Below are 22,101 nucleotides of genomic sequence, written 5' to 3'. Positions count from 1 at the left end.
TATGAGTATTTCCTTTTCCATTCACTTTCTCCCCTCCCTCTCCGTTGAAGTTCTGCACTTTAACCTCGTTGTCTCCTTACACCTTACACATCACCTATTTCCCGTCTTCAGATTCTTTCTTGCTCAGAGTTCCTAGTTGCTTCCTTGGCACGCCCTCACTCCTCTGCCCCTGGTTGCACAGCGTTCCTCTTTAAAACCCAAAGTAAAGCTCAATTATGTCTCCTCCACGCCTGTTCCTAAGCAGCTCAGCCTTACTGGAGAATTTCAGACCATTTTCCGACTCATGTTTATAAATCTCAAATGGATTTTCAATATTTTTTGGCAATTTTACTGGGTTTCCTTAAGAAGCTCATTTTCTGCATTTGAGATACTTTTTTACTATATTTTTATACTTTCTAATTTGACTTTAATGCTGCCTTCCTCAGTAGTCAGCTGTTAATTTCCTTATATATAATTGAGGAAATAGAAACTTATTTTCTTTCGATTGAATGGATGTCGTAGCTTTCTCCTTTCAAAGTCTGGCACTCCTCCCTGTGTTCTGGGTCCCACTCCCACTGTCTTCTCTGGAACCTTGACTTCGCCCAAGGTTTTCACCTCATTTGTCAAGGCAGAAAAATGCCTGTAAGTCAGGGGTGTCAAACTCATTTTCACTGGGGGCCACATCAGCCTCGAGGCTTCCTTCAAGGGGCTGACTGTAATTTTCGGACTGTATAAATGTAACTACTTAACTCTAGGGGCAAGGAGCTCCATGCTGCTACCGGGTAGAAACAAGGTACCAGGCTGGATAAAACCAGGCTGGATAAAACAGGTGGAGGGCCGGATGCGGCCTGCAGGCCTGTGTTTGCCACCTGTGCCGTAAGGCATCCTTGATCCTTCCCTTTCTCCTGCCTATGCCCTCCCCCAGTCTAGTTTAATTAGTGGCTATTTCTGGTTCTATTTCCTGAAGAGGAAGTCAGATCCGTCCATGCCAGGGCATCCCCACTCTCACCCCTACCTAAGTCACAGTGTGTGTGGCTGCACCATGACCAGTAGCCTCCTAACTGGCCTTCGTGAACAAGAACTAACTGTTCTTGCTCCGCTTATGAGAGAATGGTGCAGGAGACCGCCCACAGGCCCCGTGCCCTCCCGTGTGTAGCCTCTCCCATTATCCCCCACCGGAGGGGTAATTTGTTACACGTGATGAACCTGCAATGCCGTCCATCACACTGAATGAAATTCAGGTTCCCTACCACAACCAGCGAGACCTGGAATGCTTTGATTCCTGTTTTGCTAACCTCAGCTTGTTTCCACCAGCCCGTGGCTTACTCTGGACACCCCGGCCTTCTGTCCATACCTGAAATATCCACGCTGTCTCTTACAGTTAGCCCTCCCGGTGCCCTGATAGCCATGGTGTACCCACGTAGTTCCCCTTGGGCCAGGTCTGGTCACAGCTGCCCTGAGCTTTAGGAGAATGGCCTGTGATCCTGGAACACAATCGGGGGCACCTGGGAGAGTCCACCACGGGCCACTTCACATCTGCCTCCCTATCTTCTAGGGAGGCCCCGTGGCACAGCTAGCTGTTGCCTCCTGGGTTCTGATGAAGATGAGTTTTCCCCCCTCACCATCTCGTTAGGGTGCAGCTGCAGGCTATCAACTGCTGAGCTGCACGTGGAATCCGCAACCGTGATTCCACGTGCATCTCAGCAGCTGTCATTCCACAGCTGTGATTCCACAGCGGTGCTGGAGCCCTTGGCTTCTCTGAACCTGTCAGCTGGTCCTTTTGCTTTTTGTGTCTTTCCCTGGGGCAAGACTCACAGAGAACGGGCACCTTAGTTTGTCTTTCTTTTGCTATCTCTGAGTAATGAGCTGCAACCCTACCAAGGGTTCTTAGTTTTTTTACTGTTTCAGTCTTGCCTCTCGTTTCCCAGCCAGGACTTCGGCACTTGCTGATTTCTCTGCTGGTGTTGTCAGTTCCCCGAGTTAAACTCTCTGCCCACACCCTTGTTGCCCGTGTTATCTCTGTCACACACTCTGTTTTAGGAGCATTAGCCGAGCACACAGTAACGAGGGTTTATGATGGAGGGCGCTGGTTGTAATTTGGAAGATGGGAGAAGACCGAGTTTGGATATCCAGTTTGGCCAGAGAATGAGCTCATACGAGAGTGATGTGCAGTCTCCTCGAGCGTCCAGAGGCCCCCTGGGCCTGGCAGTCTCTGTCCCTGATTCTGGACTACAGATTGGGGCTTTGGGGAGGGACGCTTTCCTCCCTAATCACCAAACCTCTTAGATTAGAAATAGATTCAATTTTTTTTTCTCTTAGCATTTATCTGTGAAATTATCTGAACCTACTCTTTCGTTATATCTGAATAGAAAAATGCTGTTATGTTCCTTTGTTTAGCCAAGCCCTACTCATGAGAAAATCCTTTCTCTATATTACATTGTTCCGTTATTGTAAAAGGGTTGGGAAGTCTGTATAAGTTATTTCTGTTGGTTTTCTCTTGGTAATGCATCTGCTAATTCCTTCCTACAATGTCATGTGTTAGTCTGTGTGCTGGCCTCAAGATGATTCTAGGTAGGTTCACACCCTGCTTAAAAACCCAGACTTCTGTGAAACCTGAGGAGCCAAGCCTGTTTGAATGCTGCAGACGAAAATCAGCAGGAATCCTGGTACGTTCATCAAAAACTACAGAAAACAAAGGTATGAGTCACTTGTTTAATATACAAAGTCTGTCACAGATAATTATTTTCTTTTCCTTAATTTGCCTTAGTACACATTATCCACAAAACAGTAAATTGTTAATGCAAGATAATCAGGTAAAACCAAAAAAGTACAAATGCTCAATCTCAAAAATTGCACACAGCTAAAACAATTTTTTTGTTTGTTTTAATGCAAGATCCAATTTCAAAATGGGCTTTCTTCAGATGTGACGGAACACCGCAGCCCAAAAAATAACAGGACACCCTTTCAACTGCATTGATATGTAAAATAGCACCTTTGGGCTGACTTAAGAAAAAAGGTTTTCATCTTTCTTAATTAAAGTGTAAGTCCCACACAATTATTATATAACAACTACAATAATGATAATCGTAAGTTTTAAGAGCTCCACTTTGTCCCAAAGTATCCATTGGCAAGGCAAGGACAGGTAAACTGTGTCAGGCCGATGGAATGATCTTCCCCATCTGATCCCCAAAACAGGTACAATAACCATGTCATTGCTCTCTGATGAGCTAATTTTCCAACCCAAGAGTGGCCATTTGAGGGGCACCCAAGGACCTTTTCTGCAAAACAAATGAACAATGAGGCCATCTCTCTGGAACCATAACCACGTGTAACAGCAGCTCAGAGTGAGATTTAATCTCAGGGCATTTTGAAGGACTCTTGGCATATACCAATCTTCACTCAGTGTTCCCATTGCTATATCTCAGGCTGATGGGATCACCTTTTGTTTTGATTTTTTTTTCATTTTGGTTTTGTTTGTGTTTGTACTTAAGTTTCATGGCCTTTTGGGCTTCACTTATAAAACAAAGATACTTGAATTTCAGTCCTTTGCAATTTAAACTTTGATCCTAAACAATAAAAGCGACAGTTCTTAAAAAAATTAACAGCAAAAATGTTTGAGATGTATGGTATGGATAATACTATAGATTCATCATTAGAAAAAGCCAAAGTTTTTAACAGAACCATAAACCCATTCTTCAATTTCAGTCCTTTGTCTCCACTCCATTTTGTTTTTCTTTTATGAGCAGGGAAACATGCTTGAAAAAAATCATCATTCCGGAGAGCAGATTTTCTTTCTGAAGGGCATATCCAGTCCACAAAAGCCAAATCTTTCCACAGAAAAGACTAACGCACTATTGCCACATGGAACATAAGAAGAAAATGATCAACATTACGTTTTAAGTGCACATAGTTATTTAGATGGAACCATAAACAGCCAATGAAGAAAAACTTTTTAAAAGATTTACATTCAGGAGTTCATGGTTTAAAAAGGTCAGAAGAATAGCAGAATAAAATGTACCGTATTTTTCTGGGGGTCTCAGCATAAGACGTACCTAGGTTTTAGGGGAGGAAAGTAGGAGAAAAAAATTTGAAGCAAAAATGTAGTAAAAAAAAGTACATCTTATAGTCTGAAAAGTACGGTAGATTTTGACCTGCTAGAGTGCTATATTATTTTCTCCTTTAAAAAAAAAAAGTTAAAACCTGTACAAATTAATTTTGAGAATTTAGGTGTGGTTTTAAAACACCCTGTCATCTTCTAACATTCATACAATAATGTTTATCTTGACTTTCCATTTTAGAAATGTTTTCTTAGTGTTAAGGGTAGCCCTTCATACACTCGGCCTTATTTGAGCCAGTCCTCTACCCGCTGTGAAATGAGCTCTGTACCCACCTATCTTGCTTAGGTTTGCACAGTATTTAAATGGTATTTTTGGTGGTGATCATTCTTTTCCTTCCAGAGCAAACAAGAGAAATTATTTCTTTGTTGGCTGGTGACTAGATTCCCCCCCGCCCCCCCCGAATATTTGTAAACAGCATATTGCCACTGCTAAACCACAGGAAAAATGGATTAGTAAAAAGCTTAGAAAAATCAATAGTTACACTAAATCAAGGTTAATCCCTTGGGTGATGGGCCCCAGGGTTTAGTTTGTTTAAGTTTTATAATTTTCATGACACCCCTCATGTCCTTATTTGTACAGAAATCTTGGTCCAATGTAGCTACATCAATTTCATTATCCCTGGCCTTCATTCCACTTCCCTACAAGAAGTTTTAAGAAAGATGAGTCATAAACCTTTTGTTCCCTGACCGAACACATTTTTCTCGTTTATAGACATGAGGACACACACATGCCACACACGCAGAGTGGACATGGTTTCCCTTTTCTTCATTTCTGGGGATCAGGGCTATTTGGACCCCAGGTGGGCACTGATACCCACGTCATCCTTCTCCCCGCAAGGTTGTCTCCCCCCTCCTACCGTGTCTGGGAAGAACCAGCCCAGGGACAGTCACAACATGCATCGCTGCGGTGCCTGGACGGCTGCATGGCCACACCCAGGCTTTGGCTCGCATGGCCATCAAGGCTGCCTTCTCACGATAATAAATATGACAGCTCACAAAAATAAGTCACCTTTTTAAAATGTAGAACATCTCTTTGACGGGCCACTATATCTACAATCGTTAATCTAGCTCACCGTAGTATCATTCACGCTTCAGTTTTACATGAATATGCAAAGAACACCATAATCATCTGAACCGTCAAACCTAAACAACTCAATTTATTACTTATCACAGAATCTGTTGAATGTTTTTGCTTCCCAGCTGAGCAAGGGAAATACTGTCAACTTTTACAAATAGAGTTTAAATGCTAAACTGCTCATCTGTCAAGTGAACACCTTATGTGGATTTTTTTTTAAAAAAGCCTTACACATTTCACCATAACAAAATAGGTAACCATCATGTTCCCTATCCTAAGCATTTCTTGGTAGCAAACACGTGATTTCAGAACATTGCCACAGGCAGATTGCTTTATCTTTCTCTACTTTTGTTCACTCTTTTAACAACTTTACCTAACTTCAACCAGGCTGTTGAATTTGATTAATTGAGTGCTTTGTAAAATTATAACATTTGTGAGACTTTGAGTAAGAGAATGAATTAAGCTGCTGTTTTGAAATAGCCAACTGTTGAATGAATCAGAGGTTCTGTCCTCAATTGTAGGATTGTGCCCGCCAATCTGCTTAGCTCAAACTGAGATGTGCTGTAAGGATCAAATGCAGATCAGATTTTGGAGACTTGGTTCGTAAGAAAAGATGTAAACTATCTCAATAATTTTTAATATTGATGACATGTCAAAATAACGAATATATAGTGTTAAATAAAATACATTATTAAAATTAATTTTACCTTTTTATTTTAAAATTTTCTAAAGGAGCTATTAGGAAATTTATAATTTACATATTTGACCTGCGTTTGTAGCTTACAATACAGTTTTGAGAGACAATGCTGTTTCAGAGGGTCCAGATAAAATACGGGAATTGATAGTTGATTTCAACTTCTATTAATTAACAGAGCCAATTAAGCCCCCAGAAATCTCTGAAAATCTTTCATTCATGATTTACGTATAACTCCAAGTATTAGTATCTTCAAATGTGTACTGCATCTTTTTAAACATCATGCATCTCTCGAAACAACTGGCCTGCACTGTCGCCATCAAAATCTACCATCTGTCAGAGTGTGACTGGCACAGGCCACATCCCCCAGCTGTGCTTCCGAGGGGCCTCAGGAATAATGCGGACAATTGCAAGCTGAAAGCCAACCACGGTTGTTACTTCCAGATGAGACAGTTAACATTAGGTGGCCTTAGAAGGCATACACATCACAATCCAAGTCTGTGCTCGGAGCCTTGCCCCGGCTGCTGCGAAGGCTCCTGTGTCCCTGCAGGCGGACCACGAACGTCGCTGAAGAGTGTGCCTTGCTCCGGCGGTTTTAATTGTTTTAGAAATCCCTCTTCAACCAACTTTTCACATTCATGCTTTAGACTCTGCTTCATGGGATCCTGGTCACCTGGTGTCTTTTCCTCCTTTTTGAGCAAAGTTAGGAAAACTGAGTCAGTAGGAGAAGAGGGAGAAGTAAGGAGACCGAGTAATTCAGGATCACTGCTGTCATTTGTAGTGGCTGAGGGCTGGAACGGTACTCTTCCACGAAGGGACTCCCCCACCCCAGGCTCCGTCACACGGGGATGACTTCGGAGGGGCTGCCTTCTGCGGAGGGCAGCGAGCTCGGACCCGTCTGTAACACAGGCACGACCACAGCATCCTTGAGGTCCGTGTTTACGGCGCACGAGCAGCTCTTCTCCTGTTTTTTGGCAGTGTCCGGGCAATTCTGCACGAAGATCACTCGGTTGTAGGCCTTCAGCCTGCGCCACAGTTGGATGTAGGCCTTACACTGAACGTACATGAAGACAAGACCTCCTGTGAAGCCGATGGCCACCACAACCAGTTTCGTCCAAAATGGCCATTCGAGGACACCTTTGAAATAAAGAGGAGAACGTTATCACCACATTGTTACCTATAGATCTGGTGATTTTTTTCTCTACGGCTCCTTCAAAAAACCGTGCCTGCCTGCTAAATTTTGTAGGTAAGGCATATATTGCTATATAAATAAAACAGGGTGTCCAACCTTTTGGCATCTCTGCACCACACTGGAAGAAGAAGAGTTGTCTTGGGCCACACATTAAATACATTGCGACACGCAATCACAAAATAATTTCATAATGTTTTAAGTAAATTTACGACTTTGTGTTGGGCCACATTCAGAGCCATCCTGGGCCGCATGCAGCCTGCGGGCTGCAGATTAGACACCCTTGACTGTAAAATTTTGTGACTAAGAATTATAACCTGAATGGCTTAATTGCTTCCTAAAGGTTCTGAAGGTTTTGTTAATATTGTGTATGAAGAAAGTCTCTTACCTATCACTATAATGATACCTCATATTTCTCCACCTGGTATCAAGTACCTACTATGATTATCGGATATGACATAGATTTTTTATGCTTACTTTGACGTTCCCTGTAGTTAAATCTTTAAGGAAGGATAGTGGACATATCAGGTGAAGGAATCAGTAAGGATTTTACACGCAATGTGTAATTACACATTGAGCTTTTAATAAGGTAAAGTAATAAACAGATGTGTGAGATCATCTTTATACATCTCCCCCCACCCCCATCATTCCCTTAAAAAAAATGGGAAAGAAAGAAGCTACCCCATCTCACCAGAGAAAGCGAGTTCCTGGTACAGACATGCATAAGATTCAGGGTTACAATCATTTTAGTCAGAATTTAGTCAAATTTTATATTTTGTTACTTGAAGCCACCACTTTTTTCCCCAATATAGCCAAAATAGCATTGTCTAAACTGTCAATGTAAAAGTTATTAATATGTTTACTATACAGCAAAAGATAACAGATATATCCCTTACAAATGGAGCTAATCTAGTATTCACCTTATAGACTTTTTAGTGTGGATTGGGTGAATTAATAGTTCTTGACACGTCATGCTGTAAGAATGAAAATTGTTATTGTTGTTGCTGAGTGATTTACCATATTTTGCCTTGTATAATGTGCTCCCGTGTATAATATGCAACCATGCTTTTGGTCCAAACTTTCAGGAAAAAATCTTTTAATTTTTTAAATTCAATTATTTATTTGTTTATATATATTTAGAAACAAACTGATTATCATATTTCAAGGTATTATTTTGCACACAGATATCATTATAGCTTTCCAAAGTTACACTTTTAACATATAAGTATAAGTAAAATAATTAAAAAGTTATATAGCTATAGAATTAGTGCTACCCATGTATAATGTGCATCCTTATTTTTCCCTCAAAAATTTGGGCAATCGTGTGCATTATACATAGCAAAATACCGTGAATGTTTCATATCTTTGCCTTAATGGATTGTAAATTAAGAGTAAAGATTTCACCGGTGCTTAAACTAAGACCCTTTTAACTTCATTGGGCTTCAACGTCTGGCTGTCCTTCCTGGACACTAGGCAATGAAAACCAGGGACCCTGGTGAAGACGAAGTCCGGTTAGCAGCCAGCCCGGCCACTGGCATTTGTCAGCGCTACACCTCAACCCGGCCCCCTGGTCATCCCTTGCAATTCTAATTCCACTCGTGGGGAAAGCTCAGAACTCTCACTGGAAGTTAACTACAATGAAAGGTCCTGAGATGCCTCAGTGGCTGCTCTGCGTGAAGCGTTTATTTGGAAACACGCCAAACTTCCAGACCACAGTGACAATGGCTTATAAGCTGGGATCGAGCCATGGGCCCCTTTCAGACACATCTGCTTTCCTGCAATACTGTTTCTCTGAAAATACTTTCACTGGAAATAGAACGGGGTCCCCACCCCTCTCCACTGGAGGCACGCATGGTGCTAAGTCACATCTTGCTCCTCTGTTTATTCTTTGAAGTTTAGCCGGGTGAGCCACAAACTCCAATGTGGGTGTTTATAATATAGCTGCAGATAAAGCGAATTACCGATTTCCTCATCTTTAAAACAACGATCTCTTAAGGTCTCTTCCAACTTGTGAATTCGAATTCTCTGCGTATTCTGCATATGTTATGTAGAAGGCCACGTGACTGGGCAGGGACAATGTGTATTTAGAAAGAGTAAATGTTAAGTTGGGATCTTTTTGGGTGAGTGCTTAGGTTACGAAGAGTTATAAAATGTGTTTATATAACGGTGTGTAGGAGTGGAAGAATTGAGGCGTGGTTTTCTCCTTTGTTTTTATCCTGGTTGCTTCTTTCCAGTTGGTATATTATTGAAAAGGAAGAAAGGGAAAAAAGGAAGAAAGAAGAAAGTTTCACATATTTATAACCTTTTTCTTAACTTGTTTTAATGGTAATATTCACTGTGAGTAAATAGGTATGCTGTGTGTGCACTATTGTATAAACACAATGGTTTAATTTATTTGATGCAAGGTCAAGTTCATGGTATCTTTGAAAGATGAATCATAAAAAGAAATTCTGGAGAGCATTCAGTCCAACTTAGTTGTGACCAACGAGGGCATTGAGCTTGAGAGTGATGATTATCTTGTTCACAATAACTAGCCAGTCAGTGACCAAGGCCGAACTAGAGCCTCGGCCTCGCACAACCAGCCCACTTCAGTGCTGATTGTACAATATTTGGATTGTGAGCAGTAACAGCCCATGTAATTAATTATTTAAATTATTTTAAAAAGAATAGTTTAAACGATAATGCTGAAAAGGAAAATATTGTATGGATTGCTGGGAAGTGATTTTTAATGCTACTCTAAACAGATGGTTAGAGCCATAGTTCTTATCTGCTGGACTCAGACACAGCCAGCCAAAATTTTCAAGCCTTGGCTAATGCCAAGTGCTCTCTGGATAAGGGACATGTATACATCATGTCCCTACCCTGGAGACACATAGAGGTGTGCAAGAGAGCCAGTCATGGGGAGAGAGATCAATCGGTTATGCTGGTCTCTTATGGTGTATACATTTATATAATTCTGGGGCAACATTAAAATCTGTACCTATAGTTTTTTTAATAGATAGTATAAAACTGTTATTTTTTCTTGGTCTGTGTTTTTGTGCTTTGTTTTTAACACACAAATAGTATACTGGAGCATTCTTCTAGAATACGCAAGGACAAGGCACAAAGAGCAATTGTTCTCCCAAATTAGAGTTGACACCATGGCTAATTCAGGATGTTCAAGTTTTGAGCACCATGTTTCTTTCTTTTTTCTTTTTTCTTTCTTTCTTCTCCCCACCCCCCCCCCCGCCCCACCATCTTTCACAGGTGACAAGAAAAAGAGTGAAGCAAGAGCACTGTCTGGGGCATCGTGCATACTTCCTCTGAAAGAACAACCATTTAAAAACATGAAGGGATTTTTTTTTCTTCAGGATTGTTATAGCAGTTCCAAAAAAACCTGCTGTTTTATAGTCCACCTCAGTTCTGGCAGAAGAAGGACAATTTGTTGCTATTCAAATACTTTTGAAGGTTTTCAAGATGGATTGAAAATATGTTGACTTGGTGCAGTTTTTTCCCCCAAAAGTTTGCAAGTAGTTTCAGGGTCAGCACCTGCAGTCCCGGCGCCAGAGGAAGAGGAAAGTAATTACAGCTCACACAGGCGGCCACCTGCCTGTGCTCAGGGAAGCCAGGCTTTAAATACGATTTAAACAGAAGCACACATGATACCATTTACAAAAATCACTGTGGATTCCATTTGAAATTGGCTGAGCTAGGACTAGTCCTCCTGGCAAGTGGCTCTGTAGAAATAGCCACGGGCACTGCTTCTTCATAAATACCTTGTTTTTTAATGCAAAAGCTCTGAACACCAAAGAAAAAAGTTATCTAATTTTCACTTGCTTTTAAGAAACTGAAAACAATTTTTTTTAAAAGTCTATGGCAGAAAGCTGAGTCTTGCCCATCTGTATATATTTATGGAAACTGACCTTTGATTATCATTCAAGCTTCTCTATTGGGAAATCTAAGGAACCTGACTGACAGTCCATGAAGAGACTGTTTTCTGAAATTCTGCATCTACCCAGAACTGAGAAAGAAAAAAATTTGGAAGAAAATATGAAAAATTAACCATGGGAAAGCTTGGGTATGAGGCATTCACACTTAAACATTGCTTCTGAGGCATTCACTGGGTCACCAGGACCCAGACACCGCGCTCAGCACCAGAGGTGCACTGAACAGCGAGACTGGCCTCTCCACCTGCTCTGAGCTCAGAGGCTGTGGATGAGGGTGAGGGACAGACAGTTAAATGAGCCTTTACAGTAATGTGTCCTGATGGGGCAGAGCTTCTCAGGCTGGATGCACAAGAGAATCACTCAAGGATAATAAAGTCTAAACCTCTGGGGACAAAACAGGCTCTGTTGTGGCCTAGAAACTTCCCAGGTAATTCAAATTAGGCAATCCAGGTGGAGTAAGGGGCGGGGGAGGAGGGTTAAGTGCATGTTGCTATAGGAACACCTGGTTCTCCACATGTGGAGGGCATCACAATCGCTTAGTTTCATAAGCACAGATAGCTGGGCTCCACCTGCAGAATTTCTGATTCTGGTCTGGGGTGGAGAGAGGCCAAAATCTGCATTTCTCCAGCAAGTGCCCAGGAGCTGCTAATGCTCTTGGTCCAAGAAACACATTTTGAGAATCACGGTAGTAACAATGACTGTAGTGTGGGCAGCTGAACTAGGTGTCCCTGAGGGAGACAACTGCAAAGGCGGGGGTGGGGGAGGTTAGTGCGAGGTGAGCGCTGTATTTGAGTGTGTGGTGGTGGACAGGAGAAGCTGGGAGGAGGGGTTTCATGCAGAGAGCAAAGCGGAGCAAGGGAGCTGACAGATGTTCGGCATAATTGTCTACAGCTAGGTCATGGGGGGGAGCAGAGAGTCCCGTTAAAGAGTTCAGGGTATATGAGTATTTTAATAATGGCTAATTAGGGATAGGATGTGATTCAGTTTGTATTTTGTAAGCTTGCTGGAAGCACATTATTGAGCAGGGGTTGAAAGTGGGAAAAAAACTAGAGAGTATCTAGTTAAGAAGCTATTGAAGTTTTCAAGTAAAAGATACGACAGTTTGCACATGGATGGCGGCTGTGGGGGAGGAGAGAAATGGACAGATTCCAGAGGCACATGGGGCAGAACACACAGGACTACGGTGGAAGTGAGGGAGAGGGGAGAGACGAGGAAAGAAAACTGGACTGGGTTTGGTTCCCGCGTGTTAGTAAAGCCGTTTCCACAGGCGTCAGAGTGGGAAGCGGTAGGAGATGATGAGTCTGGACACACTGAGCTTGGTGCCTGGAAGACCCTTTAAGCAGAAACAGGCTTTCAAGTGGTAGGCAGATGCATGAGTGGAGTTCAGCATAAGCTGGGGATAAATTTGGAGGATTATCATCAGCAGAGAAACGACAACTGGGGACATAAGGATCTCCACGGGACCAGAGAGTGAGCAGGCAGAGTCAGACAAACAGAAGGAAACAGTGGGGTATGGGTTTCTTGGGTTCTGGATTGAAACTGTCAAATTCATCAATCACCATCCACGCCACACCCGTGTCTCAGAAGTGACATTGGGTAAATGAATGTATGAGGGGGTTTCAGACCTATCTGTGAATGAAACGACATGAGATCGCTTCTTATGTCGGGGGGGGGGGGGGTGATTTCCCTCCCATGTGGCGGAGGGAAGGTGGAAGGAGCCCTGAAGACCAGGGCAGCTGCACCAAGTGAGGGTGTCGGAGGGAGAGGGCAAGGCTCCCCTGGGGCGGGTTTACAAGTGCTCTCAAATACTGAACCCGGGGTTAGACATCTCCGCTTCCTAAATCCCTGGCTATCTTGCCTGCCCTGGCTTGCTAGGAAAGCGCTTGAGTCAGGTGAGGCCGCAGGTGGGGTATAGGAAGGTGGGGATGGCGGTGGAACGCCTGTTTTTCCACACATGCGCAATGCAGTGTTTCTGGCACACTTGCTGGGACTTGGCCTGGGCCAGTACCTGTAAATATAGGGAGCGTGGATTTAAAAAAACAAAAATTCCTACCCTCTTGGAAATTATTTAATACAGCATCTCAGGAACAATGCATAATGTAGTTGTAAACAATATAGCTTGATATTTAAATTGTATAAAAAATGAGTTAAGGTTGAGTCAAAAAACAACACAAAACCTCACCCTGCCTGTCTGTTTCTCAATACAGTGCTTTCATTCTTTTTCAGCAGACATTCTTTTACAGCGAGATCTGTAACTCCACCACCACTCCTCCCCGGGACCTCCCTCCGCGCCGAAACTACTTAAACAGCCTCCCAGAGCCTCGGGCAAGTCCTCACCGCCCCAATTACAGGCCCGGGCGCCTTCTGCAGCTGAACACCCGGGAGAGCACAGGAGCCTGCGCACTGCTGCCTCCATGAGGGCAAGTGTGGGAATGCAACATCCTCTCCTGTTTTTATAAAAAAGCGCAGGAAACTCAGAAGTAACAAAGCTTTCCCTTTTAAATGTTTTTCCTTTTCTCTCCTTTTCCTCACTTCTTCTCATCTTTCTCTTTCATTTTCCTCTGCTTTTGAGGAAGGTGCGTAAACATTTTCATAATACTGTAAACATACTGTTATCACCTGCACAGTTTCTCCCACCACCTCACCAGGGGTTTAATACTGTTTCCGCGTCCCCTCCCACGCCAACCCTGCCACCGCGTGGACAGCGGGGGCCAGGGGACTACTTCTCACCATTGTACCAGCTATGATTGCAGATATATGCCAAAGCTGTAGAGCCTGGCGGGAAAGAGAGCTGAGTACTTTTAGAAGTGAAATAATCTCTATTAAACGACCTATCCATTTTAAATGTCAGAATATGCCTTAATGATTTTTAAACATCCTTCTTTTCAGACTTCACAATCAAACCTGGTATGTTTAAAATTTCGCACCATAGTGTTAACCCACTCTATCACATTATATAGTATTAATTAACAAGCTATAACATTCTCTACTAGAGTATTATCTTATTCATGTTTTTAAAAGAAGCCATGACTAGGGTGAGTTAAAGAAAAACCTTCCATTTTCACAACTGTTTGCCTCTGCACATGAGGAAGAACCCGATCCTTATTCTGGTCTGGAAAAGTCGGGAGTGGTGGATGACATACGAGTACTTCTCCCTACTACGGTCTCCATGGACTTGATCATTAACCTCACATCTCAGCTCGGGACTCCATATATAGAATACTTATAGTCAGAATATTAATCAGTAGCATAATGGGAGAAGACCCAGTCTGCAGTACTGGTTTTTGCTACTAGTGTTCCATTCATGAAGGTAACCTGGGGAAATGGTTTTCCGACCCGGCTCTGGGGAGCGTCCAAGAATCCAAGAGAGGAGAAAAGAAGAGACATGTGTGCTCTTACCATTATCATTGCCTTGCTTGATTTCCTCCGCGGTCCGATCGATTAGTACGTACAGAGACCAAACCACACAGGTGATGGCGATGACGTGGAATGTGACAGAGCAGAATATTTTCCTCCTTTCGCTCGTGGTCATCTGCAGTTTCTCCCACTGCAATCATAAACAAATCACACGAAACTGCATTTCCAACTCAGAAATTTTGCCCCCCATTTATATCCCACACACCGATCAGAAATGGAGGGAAAATATTAAATATATGCATGCCAAATATGCTATAATATTGAAATAGTTCATGTTCAGAAAGACTTGAAATCATAACCCGTGGCATTAAAGACAACATGAATAAATATTAAAATGAAAATGATGTTTCCTATTCTCCAAATGAATTACCAGTAAATCATCATTCCTGTTTTGCTAGCCTATTGTTTTCTTGTCTGTAACATAAATGGGACAGGTGTAATATTGTACAATTTTTAGAAAACATTTCCTTTCAGGTTTCTACATATTGCTTCTTTGTGATACTAGGTTATAAGCAGTACTACATAATTTCTTCTTGGAGGAATGCATAGCCTGATATAGTGTTGCATTTTTCAATGTATAAATCTAACCAAGTATTTAAATGGCTGGATAATACCTGTGAGAGAATGCCAATGTGGGTTCACAACTCTCCCTCCAGGAAACACTCATTTTATTGTCCAGGCAATGCGATTTCAAGAACCTGTGATTCTTTGCATTCTTTACTTACTATGCTCGGGTTAAGCAAAATCTTTAGAACTTCAAAGACCCCACCTGACTCCCATATAAAATTCCATGAACAAGTCAATAGAAAACAAGAAGGCATAAATCATGTTCCATAAAGTCCTGGCTCCGTGACATTGGCAGAGTCCTTTAATTTCTCTGGGACCACTTGGTTCATCATAAGATGCAAATTGCGGCCGAGGCTGCAGCAGAGCGCTTTAAAAGAGGTTATCATTCTTTTCTTCCTTTATTAATAGACTGGTAATTCTATGAGGGTTGGCATTGTGCCCGGCAAAAAGCTGCTTCCCAGCCTTCCCTGGCAGAGGAGGACACTGGCTGTCTTCCAACAATGAGATATGAGTGGCTACCTACTTGAATCTCAAGATTTTGCCATCCTGACCCAGGAATTGTCCCTTCCTCCTTTCCTCTACTTTCTTTTCTTTGCTACCTGGAACTCATAATTGACAGTAAGAGTCCCAGCCGTCATCTTGCCACCTCTGGGAAAAGTCTTGAAAATTGGGGAGGCCTGAGACCTATCGGCAGCAGCACCTTCAGATGCCACTTACATGCAAGGACAGTAGTGCTCTGTCTGATGAAGCCACATTTCTCAGGACTCTGCCACTTGCCATCAAATGCAAGTCCTGGTCAGTGACTCAAACAGAGTCCTCCCGACTTCCCTTCCAGTTCGATGATTAGGATTCTGTGACTTCGTTCAGAAGAGAACACAATACGTCAGGTCTGATGATGATGCTCCAGAAAGCTCCTTAAACATTTTAGAGAGACGAATGTTTTCTTGACAAAGACTATCTGTTTCTCTCCTCTTACCAGCCAATCATCACACAGTTTTCTTTATAAAGATTTGTTAGAGCCAATGAAAATTCACATTTCAGCTTGTACTTTCTTTTTCATCAAACTATATTTTACATAGCATTTCAAGTAAATAATGGAGAGCTCTTAGTGATGTGGCCGGGGGAAACTGCATGCTTCAATCTAGAATCTGCTTTTTTAATTAACTGATAATAAATGGAGAAGGTTTTAGTTTGCATATCTTAGCTTTTATCAAAACTTCACATTTCTGAAAGTCTGGTTTTTAAAATTTTGTTTTGTTACTGAGTTATTGTAATGTCAATCTGACTAATCTGTATAACTAGGATAGAATATTATCATTTGGTTATAGCATTTTGTGATTTAATAACTATTTCTTGAACCACCCCAGTATTCACTATGACCAAATAAACAGTGTGGCGTGGTACAAAAAGAGCCGTTCTACGTGTTCCAATTTTCTAACTGTCTCAAGTGGGTGAGAATACCTTCAGAAACAAAATATTCATATCAACTCAACCCCCAATTGTAAAACTGGCTTTAGAAAAAAAAACATTAAAATTAGGTCTCTTAAATTTGAGGAGCATTTTGATGCAGTGGCTGAAACGCATTCGTCCAAATTAATGAGCCTCAAATAGAAAAGTATCAGGGGGGCTGACAAGGATGGATCACATCGTGTAAAGGCTCCTGGTTCCAGACAATAGAAATTCTGAAGCTGTCACTTCTTAATCTAAGCAGTATTTTACAAAGAAACGAAGCGTGAAGGGACCATCCAACATTCTTACTTTCCTTTATAAATCCTCACAGGGACTCTTCAGGTAGTCACTGGACAGAACACACGTAAAGGTGATACCACAGCGCCCTCTGCCGCACAATCATATTACTGCATACAATCGTCAGCACAAAGCTTCGCCAGAAATCAATGTATTTTTAATATAATGGTCATTCACACCCTTGCATTTTGAGGTTTATGTACAAAATGCGAACAACATAAGGAACGGATCGAGAAGTATTATTTTAACAAAGCTGTCATGAAGGGGCCTTAGTTTAGCCTTTGGGATGCTGATACTCGATACCAGTTAACAAAAGATTTTGTGATAGCAAAGTGATAATGTGCACATAAGCATTTGCGCTCCCCTGCAGAGTTTCATAAAATAATGTATGCTAATATTTACTGTTGTGGCCCCTCTAGAGGGGCGGTTAGAGAGGAGCGCCTCATTGGGTGCGGGGCAGCAATACCTTCAACATCACCTGGCACCTGTTAGAGATGCGAATTTTCGCGCCGCACTTAGAAATGGAGCTACGGTGGCTCTGCCCTGCAGTGGGTGAAGCGCAGCCGTCTGCCCACGCAGCGACGTCACGGTCACGTTGGCCTTGCCACCCGCAGGGTGCCATGGCCGCACAGCCTTTCCAATTTTGGTTATTTCTGAGTCAAACACTCGCTTTCCAGTCTATTTTAAGGTAACACATGTTTCTCCAAGTGGTCTCAATGAAGCAGGTGGAAATGCTAAAGCTGAGCAGCTGGGAAGGCCACGCAGCACAGCGCACCAGCCGCTCTCGATAACCCTTCACGCTAACAACTCCCCACCTGCCCCATTAGTCTTCCAATTATCCAGTTCTCTTTAAAGCACAGGTGGCAAACACAAGGCCCCGGGACTGAATCTGGCCCTCCACCTTATTTTATTCGGCCCTGTACCTTGTTTCCACCCCAGGGGCAGCACCTTTCGTTAAGGAGTAGTTACATTTATACAGTCCTAAAGTTACATTCGGTGATTTGAAGGCAAACGGTGAGGCTGATGTGGCCCCGGGTGAAAATGAGTTTGACACCCCTGCTCTAAAGCCTTCACAACGGGGCGTGAGCTAAGGTGGGCAATGCCCGTTTTACAAAATCTTACCTACTACACAGGCAGTCTTGGAACTTGCTTTAGGTTTTGTAACTGCCTGGTCTTTGGTACCTACCTGCCTTATTGTTCTTGGCCTTTGGCCCCTTGGGGAAACCCCTCAACAGTAGAAAGAATTGAACAGAACTCCGTTATTCACTTAGAAAAATGCTACTGGTAGTTACAGAATAGTTTCAGAGATGGAAATTGCAGCATAGGGAATACAGTAAATAATACTGTGATAAATATGTACAGGGCAAGTGGGTACTTGAAATATTAGGGAGACCACTCTGTAAAGTACCTGACTGTCTAACCACTCTGCTGTGCATCTGAAACTAATGCAGAATGATATCGAATGTAAACTGTTATTGAAAAAAAAATACTACTGTATTTTTCTAAAAAGATATCCACATTGGAATATAAATTAATGCAAACATTGTTTCTATGAAATCTTCCATCTGCTCTAGCTAAATAAAATAATGCAGGTTTTCTCATTTAAATTCCTTGTATTTATATTCTGTCCTAAACTATAAATTAAAAAATACTGCCTGATGAGAATGCTTTTTAAATCTTTGTACCAATGAAGACTAAAGACAGTTTATTTGCACAATATCAAAATATACACAAAAGGGGCCGCTTAACTACATCCATTTCCTTTTCTTCCTGGCAGTTAGTTCCACTATATTTTCCAACTTTGTTAACAGCTAGAAAAACCAGAATTATCAGCAAATCTATATAGTGCTAGAGCAAACCACGACCACCAGGCGGCGCCAGGCCCAAAGTGCTGTTATTACAAGAATCATTGTTTTGGGCTTTTTTTTTTTTTTTTTTTTTTTTTTTTTTACCTGTGGACAACAGAGAAAGCTCCCAGCCAACCAGCTTCACAGGCTCCTCCTGGTCATCTCATCAGTCCAGCATAAATGCAAGACCACACTTTAACTGTTTAAAATTGTCTGACCCTCTCTGTTTATCATATTATGGTGGAGTTTACAGGGTCAAGTTTAGGAAAGTTAATGTGTGTAAGTGCAGAACAGTATCAGGTGCCTGTATAAAGAATTCAGTAAATGGTTATCCTAACTGGGGACTTGCAGCACACATCGGATTGGGCTCTATCTTCATCTTCTTGTCAAAAACATTGTGGGAGGATGGAGAAAGGATGGGTTGGATTTGTTCATGCAGAATTAAGGCAGCCAAAGCCCCCAGCCCCCACCTGTTTTCCAAGTACAAATAGACTTTTCTGAAAAATGAATCTCTTAGTAGGAAAATAGTTTTTTTTGTTAACTATTTGTACAAAGAAAGTAAGTAGATGAATTGTGGTGCATGCACAAGGTACATTAATTTAAAAGATTGCACAATTATAGCTTCTTTTGTTAGGATTGAAAAAATATATATCACAGGTTACAGTATATGCCCCAGTAAGTTTTCATGATTTTTGTCTGGAAATTTCATTCAAAATGTTATGTTAATTCTTCCCCAAGAAACACTGTTCTGGGTGACAGTTTTCACAAAGGGGCAAACAGGGACTCGAACACTCCAGATCAAATGAAAGCAGTAACATGAATGTGTAGGTTATAACTAGTCCTCTCTGAGCAATGCAGTACACTATCCAAAGGGTCCAGAATTGTGGCCCAGGCTCCCGCTTCGAGCTGTCTTAGTGATTGTGACACCCAAGAAGCTCCTGGAATCAATAAGTAAAAGAAATGCTTCTTTTTCCTCAAAGGTAATTAACTTGGCTTTCCATAGCCAAGTCCATGAAGACTCAATGTTTGCTTTTTCCAAAACAGTTTTGAGACCATCTGATATAACAGTAGTTCACTGAGAGAGCTCACCTTACTGTATTTATGAAAAGTACTTGGAAAAGTACAATTCAGTAGAAAAGTAGAAGTGTTAAAACAAATCACATTCAACTCATAACAAAAAAAATCCAACCATTTTAAAGCTTTAAAAATAGGTACACTTATTCAAAGAAATAGTAAAAACATATTGTGTTGAAATGCTTGCTTTTGGTGGGAGCTATCAGTTACTAAGAACTGTGGCTCACCGCCAATGCAGACAGAGGTTTCAACCACAAGAAGAGAAGTTGTTCAAACGCAGACACCAGTAGAATCATAAGCCAAGAGAACATAGAAGATGTTGCAAAAGAAGGGTGGGAGTGGGGGGATATGGGGAGATGCAGGGGCTTGGGGTCTCGGGTGAGGAAAGCAGCCCATTGTGACAGCAAGAAGCCTCACGTGCAGGGAGGCCCTGGGGCACAGTGACTGGGGCCAGGCAGACCTGGATTAGAACCCCGAGTAGGAAATCTCAGCTATTTGAGGGTGGATAACCTATCTCCTCAAGCTCCAGTTTTCTCATTGGTAAAGTCGGGACAGTGACACTGTCCCTTGTGCAGGTCTGTGGTTAGAATTGTACGAGAACACATGCATCAACAGTTAGCCCAAGACATGTCCTCAGGTAAACCCAGGGTCCTGACTGGGTTTAGGAAACGAAGTGTTATCCAGTTCACAGATGTTTATTAGACCCAGAGTGGGCTTTAGAAAATTATAGTTATTTTTGAGTCCCTGGAAATGTAACAAATTTCACTTTGCCTTATTCCCACCACTCTCTGCCCACTTTACTCATTTATATTACCTGCTGGGCGCCTGTGGGCAACTGAGTTTGTGACCCTCGAAGTATTAGCATCCATAAGCAGCATTTTTCAGAGAGATGAAAGCCACAATGTGTCAGACATCCAGAGAGCCATGGCTGTAGAAGCCTATGTGAAGAGGCGCCAAAGGGCCACCAGGTACTAAAAGGTGCCCAGAGGGGAGCAATCAGAAGATCTAAGTTAGTGTCTGGATATGCTAGAAACTGTTATGTGAGAATATCAAGCTTACAGACAAGAATACCCTAAAAATACTGTGGCCAGTAAATTCACAGTTGCTAAAATATTTGTAAAAAAACAGTTTAGCTCTATTATTTGCTTGACTTTATCAGGATTAAAATTTCCTCTTCTATAAAATGTATGTATGTTACATATTAAAGGTATATCTAAACACTTGTGAATTTGATGTTATATCAAACCATTTTCTTAAAACTTTTTCTTGGATTTCCCATTGTTTCCTTTCAAGGAGTTTACGACATGGGATTTCCTGTTTTGAGCAAGGTATCTGAATAAAATTGTCCACTAGAGGGTGCAATGCTATCACATGATGGTTTGAGAAGAAGGAAAGCAGAACAAACAATTATTTTATAGGTCTAGAAGGGACCTGTTATGTGGTACTTTGGCACACCTGCATTGAAACTGCTGTGCTAACAGTTAAACTAGCAAATCCTCAGGTTCTGTCCAGATCCGTATCTGAGGGCCTAGGAACCTGCATTCTTAATGGGCACACCAGCCGAGTTTTATGCGTGCTGAAGTTTGAGAATTATTTCCCTGAGGAGAGAAAAATTTGGGGAAATATTAAATGAGATAAGCTCTAGTTAAATAAATATTAATGAGACAAGCTTTATAATACCTTTTCTACAACAGTAAAAATATTTCCACCTCTCCCACCCTCCTCCAAAAAAACCCCACTGAAATCTGGGTTGATTAACATGATGTCATATAAGAACACAAATTACTTAAAGACAACAGATGCCTTTACACAAAGTTTCTTTTAAACCATCTAACCAAAGCTTGATTTCTGTTTTCCTTTGAAGGTTAGGGTGAAAAAGATTATCTCATACGTTGGGGGAAGAGCGATCAGTATATCGCTGCTTCAGGCACGTTGAACCAGCAGAAAGTCTGGGTGCCTCGATGGAATACCTAATTAATCACAGGACTGTGACTTAATAAAGAAGAATAATGGGATTACATGTCATAAAATGGCATACTCCTTCCTCTCCAGAGACTGAAGCCCTGGCCTAGGATGCTTGGATTCACTACTGCCATCTGCGCTGCCCCTTCCCAGAAGCCATTTCTCCTATTTCTGCTGTGTGTCGCTCACTTCCTGCCTCTTGGTGAATGTCCACTGCACGTGAGGGGTCTATGCAGGCCAGTTGTCAACCCTGGAGTCTAAAACGATCAAAGCCTTCCTGTTTTGGAGAAAGTGCCCCTCCACTAAGCAGAATCACAGAGACTGCGAACATTAGAAGATGCCTACAGAGACCCTATTTTACTCTCTCATTTTCTAGAAATAACGGACACCCAGAAAACTGAATGGATTTGCCCAGGGTAACATAGTAAGTGATGGGCAGATGTTTTATTCTCTGGTTTTATTGGGTAGTAGATTTTTTTCTCATTCAGGAGCTAATTATTGAAGCGTC

At 41.9% G+C, this 22,101-nt stretch overlaps 1 protein-coding gene across 5 annotated transcripts in view; it reads right to left on the bottom strand.

Annotated features, from left to right (window-relative positions):
* Positions 1-2,677: 2,677 nt before the first annotated feature.
* MARCHF1 (membrane associated ring-CH-type finger 1) overlaps positions 2,678-22,101 on the bottom strand; it is a 247,367-nt gene continuing 227,943 nt past the window's right edge. For 4 of the 5 annotated variants that reach the window (XM_036031937.1, XM_036031938.1, XM_036031940.1 and 1 more), the window contains 2 exons: positions 14,380-14,527; positions 2,678-7,002 (listed from right to left, as the gene is read on the bottom strand). In XM_036031937.1, coding sequence (XP_035887830.1) covers positions 6,704-7,002; positions 14,380-14,527 — 447 coding nt within the window. In that variant the 3' untranslated portion in view covers positions 2,678-6,703. Of the gene's footprint in view, positions 7,003-14,379; positions 14,528-18,707; positions 18,720-22,101 lie in introns of those variants that run through there. The other variant, XM_036031939.1, reaches the window with a different exon arrangement.

This window comes from Phyllostomus discolor, chromosome 8 (genome assembly GCF_004126475.2).
Source record: "Phyllostomus discolor isolate MPI-MPIP mPhyDis1 chromosome 8, mPhyDis1.pri.v3, whole genome shotgun sequence".
Classification (NCBI taxonomy): domain Eukaryota; kingdom Metazoa; phylum Chordata; class Mammalia; order Chiroptera; family Phyllostomidae; genus Phyllostomus; species Phyllostomus discolor.
Note: the sequence above shows the minus strand (reverse complement) of the source record. Positions and strands in the feature narration are given on the sequence as shown.